Source organism: Semicossyphus pulcher, unplaced genomic scaffold (assembly GCF_022749685.1).
Source record: "Semicossyphus pulcher isolate SPU_LCO1_2020_fin unplaced genomic scaffold, fSemPul1.0.p SCAF_20, whole genome shotgun sequence".
NCBI lineage: Eukaryota > Metazoa > Chordata > Actinopteri > Labriformes > Labridae > Semicossyphus > Semicossyphus pulcher.
The window spans coordinates 2,573,747-2,588,745 of NW_027211694.1; the positions used below are offsets into that span (position 1 = coordinate 2,573,747).

Consider the following 14,999-nt stretch of genomic DNA (forward strand, 5'->3'; position numbering starts at 1 on the left):
TGTAAACAGGAAATATTTTGCCAACACCAAAAAAATACTTTTATTACTATTATATTTTTTGAATGCTTCCAAGTGACCAAAAAGGTTCTGAAAAATGTGGTTTAAAATACTGAACTTCTTAAAATACAAAATGAGTAATGAGTAGTAATACTCACTTTTAATAAATGCGTCTAATGAGAGACTGACTGACTGTAAATGAAGTGACGCTAACGGAGGAGATGTTGCAACAAATTACCTTCTCACTGTTCTTGTATTTGTCCCAGCTATTCAGCATCTTCAGCCACTTGGTGGTCCTCTCCACCTCCGTGTGTTTTTGCTGAGATGAAACAGGAAGTGACACGTTAATAACTTCCTCTCGTCTGTTTTTTCTGGATGCTTTCAAGTCCGATGGGAATCTCTGTCACAGCAGCCTGACGGCTACAAAGGAGCGGCTTGCAAAGCGATCTCGCTGCACGTTCAAACAGCAGAGATGCTCCACTTACGAACTTTTGAAGATGATAATTTTGACATTTTATTAACACTTGTGAGTGAGCTCATGCTTTTACAGCAAGACAAAGAACGTCTCTTATTTTCTGTTTCAAGCCGTCTATTTTTACTTCTATAACTGGTCTCATTTATCTCATCTCCACTGTTTTCCAGATGCAGGAGAAATGCAAAACGGGAATGAGCAAACGGGACTTTTCTTTCCTGATTTGCATGTTTGCAAAGTTTATTTTTAGGGCCTGTTTAAGAAGAATGCCATGAAGTAACTCACCTTCTCCTCCACCGAGTCGTAGGATGGAAGTTCATTTTGACTGAGGAAAAGAAAAAGAAGTTATGATTAATTAATAGTGTTGGACTTTTCTCTTAACCTACAGTGTATTTTCAGTTGTGACTTCTCGGTTCTGTCTGCAGTGGACGAATCAGAGTTCAGTCAACACTGCCAGAAAACACTCGCTGACAGGAACATCAGACACATCAGTGGACACACAAACAGGAAATAACACATTACGCATTCCTCAATTTGAGCTCTGTTTATCTGAGATTGTAAGCTGCTGCAGCAGTCACCAACCGTCGGGTTTCTCTCTGAGACAAACTGCTGGTTTCATTTTTATCGAAGCTGCAGAGTTATGGTCGAGAATATACATGTTTGAAGGAACCAACATGTTAAAGATATTTTCCTGTTATTGTCGGATCAAAGTGAACAAACAATCAAACAACACGACAAACTTTATTGCTTTTTACCCCCATGTTCTGGGAGGTAAAAGGAGCTCTTGTGTAAATGGAGTCTGGTGGCTTTGAATCGAGAAATGCAAGGGCTCTTCAGGTTTCAAGAAAGCATCTTTCTCTGTATCAAAAGGAATCTTGTCTGTTATGTTACCAGACTCTTCGTCTAACAATCTCAGCCTGAGACCTTTTATTTGACGTACTTTGATCGGGTGCATTTACCCCCAAAGATTACGTTGCAGCCATTACAGCCTGTTTCACAGCTGCAGGCTGAAGCAAACAACTGAAGCAATTCCAAAACGTTTTTTAGTCATTAAGACCCCAAAATATGTTCAAATAAGGCAACATTTATTTCTGCTTGATCTTTCCATCCAAACACTTTCACAAGCCTCCGAAGTATTTGCAGATCATGACTCTTCTTGACTCGTCTCCAGCATCCTCCCTGAGCTTCTTCTTCTTCTTCTTCTTCCCAGTCAGTGACCTTCACCTCAAGCTACTTCTGCCCCTGTCTGCAACAATCCCGTCACCCAGAGGTTTCCGTCTGCTGTGGATCGTACCACTCCATCCCCACACTGCTGCCCTGTGATTGTGGCTAACCGGGCTCTTTCCTGCTTGCATGTGCCAGCCTATATATACCGCTGAGTGCAGCGCTGTTTAAGAGGCTCGCAGCCTCCAGAAGCCACAGACACACTCTGTCCTCAGCAGCACTCGCCCTCACAGCGTCTCATTTTCTGCTTTTTCCCTCCACTGTGGGTCTTCTGTTGGAACTGGGCACTGGAGGTTATTCATTTACGTATTAGGAATAATCATACGTTCTGTATGTACTTACTGGAGGAAGCCGAAGCGGTCGATGACTTTGTACAGGTGGAAGTTGGTGTCCTCCCAGGGCTCCACGGTGGCCTCTTTTCCCTGGAAACAAGAAGAGAGATGGAGACGGTATGAGTGAAACTGTACACATATAAACTGTACAAATATTAAACTAGAATTACTGCCTCCGCCAACCAGTCACGTTGCAGTTTACATCCCTGTCTGTCCAGACTCATACAGAGAAGACTTCGAAGTAATTTAATAAAAGGCATTACATATATTTCTAAGCCAAATATGGATGCTTCACACACACAACCTGGCAGCACAGAAGATCTCTACAATCACCACAGTGTTAAGGTGTGCACCAAAGATTAGTGTCACTAACTCGGTATCTGACCAAATGTGAAATATGGTCTCAATCTCGCCTTCTGTTCCTGAGTTATAGCGTTGAATAATGGCCAGAAAAGTGTTTTTGCAGAACATTATGTTGTCACAGTGAAGGTGACCTTTGACCTTTTGGGTATAAAATGTCATCACTTTATCACCTTATCCTATTTTGTCATTTGTCATACAGTAATTAGCGCATTAATTCTTGAGTTATAGCCAAAAACGTGTTGTGTAGTCACAGTAACCTTGACCTTTGACCTCTGACAACCAAAATTGAATAAGTTGATCCTTGAGTCGAAGTGGAAGTTTGTGCCACATTTGAGGAAATCCCTTCAAGGCGTTCCTGAAATATTGTGTTCACAAGAATGGGATGGATATGAGGTCACAGTGACCTTGACCTTTGACCTTTGACCACCAAAATCGAATCAGTTCATCCTTGAGTCGTGGTGGAAGTTTGTGCCACATTTGAGGAAATCCCTTCAAGGCGTTCCTGAAATATTGTGTTCACAAGAATGGGATGGATATGAGGTCACAGTCACCTTGACCTTTGACCTTTGACCACCAAAATCGAATCAGTACATCCTCGAGTACAAGAGGAAGTTTGTGCCAACTTTTATAATAATTACGAATGGAATTCTGGAGTTATAACCAGAAACGTGTTTTGTGAGGTCACAGTGACCTTTACCTTTGACCTTTGATCTTTGACCACCAAAATTAAATCAGTTCATCCTTGAGTCGAAGTGGACAATTGTGCCAAATTTGAAGAAATTCCTTCAAGGCATCCCTGAGGTATCGTATTCACAAGAATGGGACAGTCGGACGGTGGGACGGTTGGACGATCGGACAGACAACCCAAAAACATAAAGGCCACAGCTGTCGCCGACGCAGAGACATAAAAGGATAGAAAGTTAAGTGACAGCAATTTCTGACTGTCTTTGGATCTCCTTCGCAACAGGGCTTTTATTTTGAAGGTTCATTTATGCAGGCTGGTTTCAGGCAGGTGTTCAGAGTCCATAAAACACCAACGATGTAAATGTAAGGATGCAAGGAAAACATAAGATACAGTCAGCCTCATGTTCTCTTTCTGCACATTTCATACACAGAACAATTAATCACAAAACATTCAACAGATATTTCTAAGAAGATGATGATAAATTGCGGCCCTGCAGTTTGTCTGATGCTGTTTAAACCCTGAAATATAACCGAACAGGGACTTCTGATTGAGCTCCTGATTTCATGCCGCCCACGTACTTCAGGGGCAGAGAATCATGTTTTGATTGGCTGCTAGATTACGAGCGGAGCCACGACTCCCGCGCCCTTGGGAAAGTGTGTGTGTGTGTGTGTGTGTTTATGATACACAGAGAAAACTCTGTGTGTGTGTGTGTGAGCAGCGATTAACAGGTGTGAAATGAACAGCCAGACGCCCACCTGCGTCACCGTCTGACTCCCGGCCTCCCGAAAAAATGACTCTAGTTAATTCACCATCATGGACTGATGAAATAGGAAAGCCATAATAGGAGTGTGTGGAGGAAAGAGGAAGAGGAGAATATCAAAGAGAGGCAGAGTGTGTGAGAAACAGAGTAACGGAGGATTAGAGGACAGAGAGCTGAGAAAGAGTCAATGTAAAGCTCAAAGTGTTCCGTCTGGTCGATTGGAGGGCGGTGTTGAAGCTGTCGCTCTCTTTTTCATTTCAGTTTCTTGCTGTTAAAACATACGTTAAGGCAACAAACATACGAATATGATTTGTTTTAATATGCAGAACTTTTGCTACATTGACGCCTAAAGCCTGGACCTAAGGAGGCCTTTCTGGGCGGCAGCGGAGCGGTGGCCCGAGCAGCTGGATTCGTGAGATCACAAGATCGCAGGAAAACTACATAATCGTGTGGGAATTGCGAAATCAAGCGATAATGTTAAAACAGAGCAACACACAAACAACAGTTCAGTTTGCACCTCTGAGGTTGATTATCTCCTCATTTAGATATCATTCTGTGATTTTTGTGCTTCCACCATGGGCGAGCACACGGTGATAGAATACATGGTAGTAAGATATAAAAACAAGAGTCTGTACGTGGTGTTTTATTCTGAAATGACCGAATGCTGAATGCTGTTTTCGTGTCAGACTTCCCGTTTGGAACGATCTGCTCTGTTCAGCTTTCTTGAAGCATCAAAAATAGACTTGGCGCGTATTTTTAGCGGAGAGACGATTCTACGCGACTAGAGTGGGCGCGATCGACTCCGGAGGTTGCGGCGCACATGGAACGTGGCGGACACGGATCCTGTGGAATTCAGGCTTAATCGTCTGCACTACAGCAGCGTTTTAGGAGCCCTAAGAACCAAGACATTGACCCTGTTTTAGGGGGTTTTATTCCTTTCCTTTCTTTCTTGTTCCCTGGCGTAGTCTTTCAATTTGATGTTTAGATTTTGTCCTGCCCTCGCACTCTAAAAGTCCCTGCTTGTGCTTAGATTTGCCCTGCTCGTGCTCACACTGCCTGCTTGCACTCATACTTGATTCCTGCACAGATTTTCTTCGCTCCACGCTGCTTCTTTCGCCCTTTAAACGTCTGCAAAATTCCCCAAGCAATAGAGTACCAGATGTAGAGATTTAAAAATACTCCTATCATGTCTATACGTGAAGAATTAACCGAGTTATGACTTTTAAGATCCAACCGCTAACCACGTCAGCAGCCAGACTACAATAACTCACTTCCTGTCAGCACACACCTGTCCCTTTCACCTTCCCCATTATCTCGGCCTCACACGTCTCTCCCTCTGGGTCGTGTTATTTCTTTATTTGCATATGGAGACAAGTACTTTGTAATTGGATGGTAATTTATGCCTCATTGTGCTGAACAATTGGCTATTAACACCAATTGAAAAACAAGTGCTTATTTATTCCTTTAATTAAATTATTCACTGGTCATTGAACAATAATCCTCGAGAACGTTATTCAAAGGGGAAAATATGATATTTAATTAAGAACCTGTATTTGTCGAGGCACTCGAAAGCTCAACAGTTGAGTTACAACATTTAGAATAAATTGAAAACATCCTCATGACTTTGATCAACATGTCTAACTCTCCTGAAGATGAGGACGGGATATTTAAGGACTTTATTTGATCAAAAACATGACAGGTGCTCCATAAAGACACCTGTTGACCCGTTCAGCACAGCCATGGATCCCTCGTCCCCTCAAGACCAAATGGTTGGTTGGCATTGAATCCCATAAGAAGTGGAAAATGTAACTTTTAGCTGTGCAAAAGTAGAGCTTGACAGATATATATTTGTTGGCCAATATCGGCCCAACGTGGACCTATCTCAGATACTATATCGGTATTAACGTTATGCTTTGCGATATGATGCTTTTGTCAGTGATTTCAAAGTCATGCTGTTTGTGCAGAAGAGCACAGTCGCACTTCATAGCTGAGCACAGTCTGCGGCTCATGTAGCAGAGCATTAAAGTTTATTAAACATGGCGGTCTAGGGGCGTCTGTTTTTACTTAGTGGTTAAACCGTGCGTCACAGAGGCTACCTTATTATTTGTTTAAGAAAGCAGCCTTCAGCCTTCTGGGTACATTTGCAGAATCATATTGCTGCAAAGTCCACATACGAAGGATGATTTCCATCCATCACAAACACTGGCTATATCAGCTAAAATATCTGTGATTGGTGAGTACTCCCCCTCTAAAATAAGCATCAGTATCGGTCCCAGAAATCCCATATCAGTCGAGCTTTACAGAAAAGAACATGACACTAAACTATGGCTTAAAGGAAGGCTTTACCTGACCTGAACATCTGGGTACTTTAAAGACAAAACAGTAAAAAGGACCTCCTAGGCCGTCTGCAACCTGCCCAGATAATCCTTAAAATATCCTTCTGACAGTAACGCGAACAGAAGGCCTCTCTGTGGTGTCACAGGTCGACCTGACGACCAGATGTTGAGGTGAAACGTTTCTAAATTCATCTGCAGAAAGACGCCAGTTAAATAAATAACCCACAAACCCCAGGATTTAAAAGACCTCACACCGTGTGTGTGTGTGTGTGTGTGTGTGTGTGTGTTCGCACTCTGAATCATGGCCGACACATTCATCATTTCTCTCTGTGTGCATAAAATCAATTTCAGGGTGGAATTAAAGCAGAGTCTGGTTGCTCAGCGCTTCTATGATTGTGTGTCACCACGACTCTGATCGACGGCACATTCAGTCGTCTTCTTTCTTTCAGAGCCACTCGTCAGGACTTCTACACTTTATTACTGATTCACAACAATAAATCAGAGGCTCCTCTTTAATATGAAACAGAATCTCTTTGGGCACGCTCCTCAGATTCTTTCATGTGAGGCCTGAGAAAACTGAACATGTTTTCAAAGGAAAAATTAGAGAAAACCTGCAAAAATAAACCTTATTTTAATATAAAATCTTCTTTTTCTTATTTTCTACTCTGATGATCTTCTTCAAACCCTTCAGTTTGGAACAGGTTCACTAAATGAACATTTTAAATGCAGAAAAGATCTTTAAATATCTTTAAATATTCATGATTTAATAAATGTACATTTATAACATCTAGGTTAAATGATAAATATTAATTCAGTTTAAAAATGCATGATATCCCAAAGAGAGCATATTTGATATTAGCCCCTTAAATGAGGCCAAAGCTGATTATTAGCTTTCCATCAACAACAACAACAACAACATCAACAACAACATGTGGACATAAAGAAAGAGAGGACAGAGCTTGCAGCCATGCTTGCAGCTCAGTGGTGCTTTAATTTAAATGCTAACATTAGTGAGCTAGCTCGTATGTTAGGAGGTTTAGGAGTTAGCACCGAAAGAAATCATTTCTTTAACAATATTCAAATTTTGCCCGATAGACTGTGATGGATGTAAAAGCAAAAGGGTCAAAGTTCAAGGCTTAACAGCAGCTGCTCTACAAGCAAGGGTTAAAAGAAAAACAATGTGATTTCAAATGCAGGGTTTATTTAGCGTGTTAGCATGCTAACATTTACTTATTAGCACGAAACACAAAGTATGGCTGAAGCTGATGGTGGAACTTTCTAAAGATTAAAGCACAGAGAAAGAAAAGGCCTCGCTAGTGGCCTGCTAGCTAATAATGCTAACCCATCTGTTATTATTGTCGTCTACTTATCCGGGGTTGAGTCGCGGTGGCAGCAAGCTAAGCAAAGTGACTCAGGCATCCCGCTCCCTAGCGACGTTTTCCCAGGCCAGGTGGGATATATAATCCCTCTAGTGAGCTCTAAGTCTGCGTTGGGGTCTCCTCCCAGTTGGACGTGCGGGAAAAACCTCCACAGGGAGGCACCGAGGAGACACCTCAACTGGCTCCTTTCGAAGCGAAGGAGTAGCGGCTCTACTCTGAGCTCCCTCCGGATGTCGGAGCTCCCTACCTTATATCTAAGGCTGAGCACAGACACCCTGCAGAGGAGATCATTTCGGCTGCTTGTATCCGCGATCTCATTCTTTCGGTCACTACTCAAAGCTCATGACCACAGGTGAGGGTTAGAACGTAGATCGACTGGTGAATTTAGAGCTTCGACTTACGGGTCAGCTCCCTCCTCACCACGATGCATTACTGCTGTTGCTGCACCGATCCATCTGTCCATCTCACGTTCCTTACCCGCACTCGTGATAATGCTAATAAATAATGCTAACCCAGCTAAGGTTACAGCCTTGATCACCGCAGATATCACAAACCAGTGAGATACTCAGTCTCTGCAAAATGTCTTTAGATGTGAGAGGCTGTCGGACTCAAAGCTTTTAAAGCCTGTAGGTTATTCTAGGTGTCAGAGAGTACATTAGCACAATTTATGACAGCACTGCTACATTTTTAACTGAGCAGAATCTATCTGGAATCAAATGTGACATTTTCTAATTGATCCCAGCCGAGCATGAAGACGCTTTAATCAGTGGCCTCCATCCAAAAATATCAGCCTCAGTGCCGGGGTGTGAAAACACCGACAGCAGTCAGACCTGAGTGAATCTGTCATCTGAAGACAGAACTCTTCACTTCTGCTCGTCCTACGAAGACGAGAAATCATTTTTAATATCTGAGAGAGAACGCCGGCTGATGTGGAAGACAAACGGTGACCGTGTGCGGTCCGTCTGACAACTCCATTAAACTCCTCCCCTCCCGACAGCGACAATGACACTGATTTAGCTCTGATTGTGCCTCGTCGTGACTCTGCAAACACACACACACACACCGACACACACACACAAACACGCCTCCATCATCTCCGCTCTCCACGGTCTCTTCCCTCCTAATGAGGCAGCCTGATTATGCAGCCTGCTGGACTAAATTAAAAAGACTAATTTACAAACGGAGCGTGGTGGGCTGGTCAGACTGATACCGCCGGGCTGTGAAATAGACGTGTCACTCAGGAACCATCTAGAAACACACACACACACACACACACACACGCACACACACAGCAGAGAAACTAAGGACAATTATCAGCACTGGAGTTTATGTAAATGTACAAATACTAGAGGACAAAAAGTTGCATCTAAAGTTTAAAGATTTAAAGGCAAAGACACGTTTTTCAAAATAAAAGCCTGTATGAACGCCCTCTTTTTTCTCTGAAAGTTTCATGAGTTGTTAGCGTGTGTTGCTATATGACGTAATAAGATCTTAATTTAAAAACTAAGGATCCTACACTTCCCATAACGCAATCCTTCTCCTTCCTGCTTGGTAAACGCCCATGTCTTTCAAACTTCCCCTGATATACTATTGCCGTCCCTCAGCCCATGAAGTCTCCTTCAGAAGCCTTCATACAACTCGTTTCACAGGCTGAACGGCAACGAGTTGACTTGCGTGTAAAATTGGTGGACTGCCCCTTTAAGAAAAGTTCTGGTCTCATAAGAATAAATCTACGGGCTAGAAATTGTTTATCTGCAAACATTTAATAAAATATCAGCACCTTTTAAAACCTTATGCTGGAAAACAATGCAGCATGATGGATGTAATTAAAGGGCCACCTCTGGCTCCCAGCCAATCAAATCACTCGGTGCCCATGACATCACATTAACCCAGCTATTTAGCTTAATGATTATTTCCTCCGCAGGAGAGACACCAGTGTTTCTCCCTCTCTCTGACACAGCTGGAGGCGGTCGCTGACCGTGCACACAGTGCGGACAATAAAGCTGCTTTTAAACGCTTTAATTACATTTTCTTTGCATCGCCTGTTTAACGAGATTCAGCCGAGGATACCGGCGGAAAACGGCTCCACAAAATGTTCAGATTCTGCTCCCTGCTCGCTGTTATTGTGTTTCACGGCCAATAAAGCAGTGATTTATGGAGGGATTCACCACAGTGTTATGAAGTTATGAAGCATGAGTGAGTGGCTGCAATCCGGCTGTGGATGACCACAAGAAAAACTATTGTTGTAAAGTATGATTAGTGCCGGCTGGATGGAGGGAGGGAGTTGTTACCTTGTCATATTTGGCGACTATCTCGGCTCGCTCCTGGTCAAGTTTCACCGCCGCATCCTGCTCGGTATCAGACGCTGCAGAGAGAGAGAGAGAGAGAGAGAGAGAGAGAGAGAGAGAGAGAGAGAGAGAGAGAGAGAGAGAGAGAGAGAGAGAGAGGAAGGATTCATGAGTAAACTGTAACAGCTGTGTCGTTCTCATTGAGCTGCAAACAAACAGTGATCGCACGAGAAATGTTTTCTGACTTTGACACAAAGTCAACAGAAGATTTAAATGTGTCGTCGCTGACAGCTGGTGCGTCACGATGGCGGTTTTGTTGTGGACGTCCACCAGCAGCTTTTACATGAACGGTGCAGCAGCAGAAACAATAGTTAGTTTATGTTATCGAACTGGTAATGTTCTTTCAAGAGTAGCTTTAGGTAACACAGTTTGACTGAGACTCATCTTTAACAAAGACTGTAGCTGCCTCTCCACCGCAAGATCTTTCCCCAGAGACTGTGGAAGAACTTTTGTGGGTTGCTACGGCAAGAACCAGAGTCCACATTTCCTTCCAGGGACATTATAGAAGCCCCCCAAAATGTCCGTGCTCAAGGGGAACTTTAAATGGTAAGCCTAACAGCGCCGAACATTTCTGATTGGTCTAATACTCACAATTAATTTTATTTCTTTTAGTTACATATTGGCAACAATAAACTGTTTCTTTTTGTCTAATGTGCTCGGCGGATACACGCAAAGTTCAGGCGCTAGTTCTGCTAGCATTGGAAACAACTACAAGAAATGGAAAGTTGTCGCGTCGTCGTCGTGCAGTGGTGTACAAAATGATGTAAAAACCAGCATCTCTTGTTCGGATGTCAGCGGACTCATTTGCCAAATCTTTTTTGGTCTTTCGTTTTTTAGACTCTGTTCAAAATGCAGACAAGGACAGACTGAAGGAACCTTTCAGTCTCTTGAAAAGTGGTTCCTGAGACTATGAGGGTGCTTTCACACCCGAGCTGTTTGGTCTGTTTGAACCGAACCCTGGTGCGTTTAGCCGGATAGTCCGGTCAGTTCGGGGTTTGTTGCGAACCAAACAAACAAACTCTGGGGGGTCTGAGTGGACCAGAATTTGGTTCACTGCAGGTGAGAAAGTGATCCAAACCAAACATAGGAGGTGCACCAAAAAAACGTGCATTGTTGGTTGTTAACGGATGTTGACACTTGCAGAGACGCCACGCAGACAGGCAGCAAGATGAGGAGAGGACAGACGTGGGGGAGCGACAGGGAAATACAAATCTGGTCTTTGATTTGGACCAAACAAACGGACTTCAGGTGTCGATGCACCCGTAAAGTTCTGGGTACTTTAGGTGGAAACATCATTATATTCTGGTTTTAAAAACTGCTCAACAACGTCCTTTAAAGGACTTCCTGTAAGTGCTCTTATTGTTTAAAGCTTCTGTTGCTTCTTGCTGCACATCCATCAGATCACTCTGTCATCACAGACCTGCTCTGTGTTTCTCCTGCTCTCCCTCAGCGTGCCAGGGCCGAGAGCTGACGTGGACGACGCACACTTCTGAACACACACTCGCAGCCGGGCTGTCAGCCTGACCTCAGCCTCGCAGAATAATGTGAGCGTATACGTGAGGCTGGTGAGAGCAGCTGCTGGAAACAGACCGACGTCACGGAGTCACAGGAAGGTTTCCTGAGCCGCTCCGCGACACTGTGCGAGGATAAACGTGTTGAATGTTGTTGCTACAGATGAAACACAAACACCTCTCACTTCCCTTTGTACCTCAGGATGATAAACTCCCCACAAGAGTTTCCAGCCTGTGAATTATCAGACATAATCTGTCACACTGCTAACACACACACACTTCCTAATTCAGCCAACCGTGAGAGGTTTCAAACATCGGATGTGTGTGAACAAAGCTGGCACACACTCTATTAAGTGGGGTCATGTTGTGTTTATGTTAAATATGGTGTTGGGCACGTAGTAACGGAGGCGGATAATGAATCATGGCTGCAAGCTGAGAGGAGAAGCAGCCTGCAGACGGAACACTGCACGAACAAACAATCACAACACACCCTGAAGAGGGAAATACTTAGACGCTATTTTTGGAGAGAAATATTGTTGGAAGTGTTAGGTTAAGGTAAGAAGACAACGTGCTCCTCCACTGAAGACACTGTCAGCTACAAACAGCTGAAATGTCTACAGGCTGTGATCATTTGAATCCCAGCAGCTGTGCTTCTCTGATCATTCTCTCCTTTCTGTCAGTTTTACAGGAACTATTTGACTCCACTCGTTCTCCAACTTCCTCTCCGGGTCTCCGGGGGTTCGAAGGGAGGGAACGTCTTGACTGGAATTCCAAATTGCTCCAAACAAACACACTCCTTATTGAGCCGGCTGGCATTTTTATGACAGGATGGAGTGTGTGTGTCAGTGAAAGGCATGTCGCTGTGGGCCGCAGAGAGCACACACAGCGGGAGAAGACGCCGCACAACAAACTGGCAAATAAACAAATAGAGTGAAGCCCTTTTCTGCTGGGAATTCCTCCCCAGGAGGCCCTGCGGTTCCCATAGTGAGCGGGAGAGGAATTGGGGAGGAAATGGGATTCAGCCTTTTCTTTGGACGAAGGCTCAGCCGTAATTCTGGGCCCCTTACAGCCATATTAGTATTCCTCAGCGGCCTGACTTAAGCTAAATGCAATTAGACCCCTTTCCATGCTTCGAGGATCACGTTGGCATCCGTGACCGAGATGGCGAGTGTGTGGATGTTTTTATTTGTGGCTCTCGCCGGACTTGTAGCGAGTTCACCGAGTTTACAGCCAATTGCAGAAGACCGCTTGTGTTTTAAGTTTAAAGTGTTTTATTTTATTGGCTCTTAAATATGTTTAACATCACAAAGAGAGCGGCTCCACACGGGACACAGGAGGTTAATTAATCGTAGTAATTTCAATTAGAAGACTAATTTCTCTTTTTAACTTCCTGTAAATAACAATGAAATGGAGTTAAACTTTACGTCCGGCCGGTTTATTGATAAAACTCGACGTTAAAGAATGAAAAAGAACAAAACAACATCTAACAGTTCAACAGGAGCGTGCACTATTCCTTTAAAAGATCACTTCTCTCCTTGTCATCCTGCTTATCATCATTACAAGGTTAGACACCGCCCGCTGAGTTGACCTTTAACCCCCCTCTCTGAGCTGCCAGTCAGTCCCCGGCGGTGAGGCTGATGTCGCTCCAGCTAACTGTCCCCGTCCTGCTGTGATGAAAATGTCCCCGCCCGTCACCCGCCCGGGTTAGCCGGACCCGTCCCTGTCTCCCCCCCACGCTCTGCCCTTCACTCCTGCTCTTCGTGATGCATTCAGGTCACGTGGGAATTTACTGTCAGCACCGAGGGCGTGCATGAGAACTCGTCTGAAACAATCCCGAGGCATTAAGAATACAGGAAGTTAGAGTGAACTTCCTCCTGCAGCTTTTACCAATGAACAGGTTCTCACAGAGGAGGCTGTCACTGCACACTGTGCTTTGTTCCAACAGCCTTCAGCCGGCTGGGATGTCCATGTTTCCACTTGTCCCACTCAAGTGAAAACTTACTGTATAATTCTATCATGCAGGGCGCTGCATGCTGACTCAGTAAGGTAAGAAAGGAAGGGCAGAGACTCGAGTCAAACAGCCCTCAAATATCAAAGCATTTCTACTCCTGCACCGCCCTGCGAGTCCTTTCAGGAACATCACCGCCTGCCGTGAAAAATAGGCCCTGCAAAGATTCTGCTGAACATACAGTTCAGTGCCTAACGTATATTTACAACAGGTATTACTAGAATAAGGCTCGAGCAATCATTAATGTTCCCAACCACCTGGAGGACAGCCTGTCGTCCTGCTGCGGTACGGAAATTTACAGCCACCCTACCACCTCTTCCTCTACCACCTCGCTAAGCTAAGCTAGCTCCTTAAATGGCTTGGAACCACCGTCATGGCCGCCAGTGAAGTGGGAGGGCTGCCAATTATTGCACAGTAGGAAAAAAGATCTCTGGTTGGAGAGGCAAGTTGAAGGCTTTTGTGATGGATGTTTCCTGACATATTGGGGAAAATATGGATTATCAAGGCTCATGATTTGATTTAAACTCTTTTAAAGCCTCACAGAGAAAGAAGAACCATGAATGTCTTGGTTTTTGATTTATATCTTTCCTATGTCAACATGCTTTGTCGTTGAATCTCAAACAGCTCAGTAAAGTCCAACACACTGCGATCAAACAAGCTTTAATTCGCATCCTTAACTTGACCAAAGCTTCTGCAGAAAATGGAAGAACTTGCTGGATGACTGTTTAATCTTACTCTGCTGTCAGCTACAGCAGTACGGCCCTGTGACAGGAAGTTCGGTGTATATTTGTTCCTCATTATTTGTCCGTTAACGACGACGCTGACAATGAACAACACGACGAGCATAATCACAGCCTTGCTCGTTTCCTCTCCCGGAGCCTCTCTGCCTGCCGTAATGAGCCTCTTTGTTCTTTCTGTTAAGGAGTCGTCGGTTGCAGCAGCTCTCTGCTGCTCTTCAAACTATCTGCTGAGCGTCTCTTGTTGTCTAAAGCATGTTATCTGCACAGAAACAGGAGGAATAACAGTAATAACCGTGTGGAGGTTGTGTTCAGTGTTTCTGCAGCTGAATCTCGGACATGATCACCACGTTTCTCCTCCATGTGCTGAGAGTTCAAACGGACAAATAACCAATAAAGCAATATTTACTGAGTCCTTAATGTGCTGTTGACACAATGATGAAAACTCTGCATGCACACAAATAGCAAATGATGTCACCCACTTCACACCAAACAAGTGACGCGGCAGCTGCAGACACTTCACGCTGCACTATTATGTGTCATTACCAGCCTCCCTAAACAATCATCTGTCTCTCCCAGGCTGTGCTCCGAACCTGAACACGACCGCACGAACGCTACGCGACACCAAACAACAACACACCAAGAATCCAGCCGCACTCTCCCAAACGTGGTTCACATATAATTAACTTCAAGTGTTAAAATTTTGGGACGCATTTAATCCAAACTGTGTAAGTACAGAGTGAACGTTCAAATGAGACAGCACAGAAAGTGCAACAAGTTGTTGGTACTAAAAAGTGGGTTATTTAAATGTTAACGAGAATAAAAGTCTAAAGCAACACTGTGGCTT

At 44.1% G+C, this 14,999-nt stretch overlaps 1 protein-coding gene across 3 annotated transcripts in view; it reads right to left on the reverse strand.

Annotated features, from left to right (window-relative positions):
* The window catches only part of usp6nl (USP6 N-terminal like), an 86,027-nt gene that overhangs the window by 25,185 nt on the left and 45,843 nt on the right, over window positions 1-14,999 (reverse strand). For all 3 annotated transcript variants that reach the window (XM_069670988.1, XM_069670986.1, XM_069670987.1), the window contains 4 exons: window positions 9,840-9,913; window positions 2,036-2,115; window positions 755-794; window positions 236-316 (listed from right to left, as the gene is read on the reverse strand). In XM_069670988.1, coding sequence (XP_069527089.1) covers window positions 236-316; window positions 755-794; window positions 2,036-2,115; window positions 9,840-9,913 — 275 coding nt within the window. The remainder of the gene's footprint in view (window positions 1-235; window positions 317-754; window positions 795-2,035; window positions 2,116-9,839; window positions 9,914-14,999) is intronic.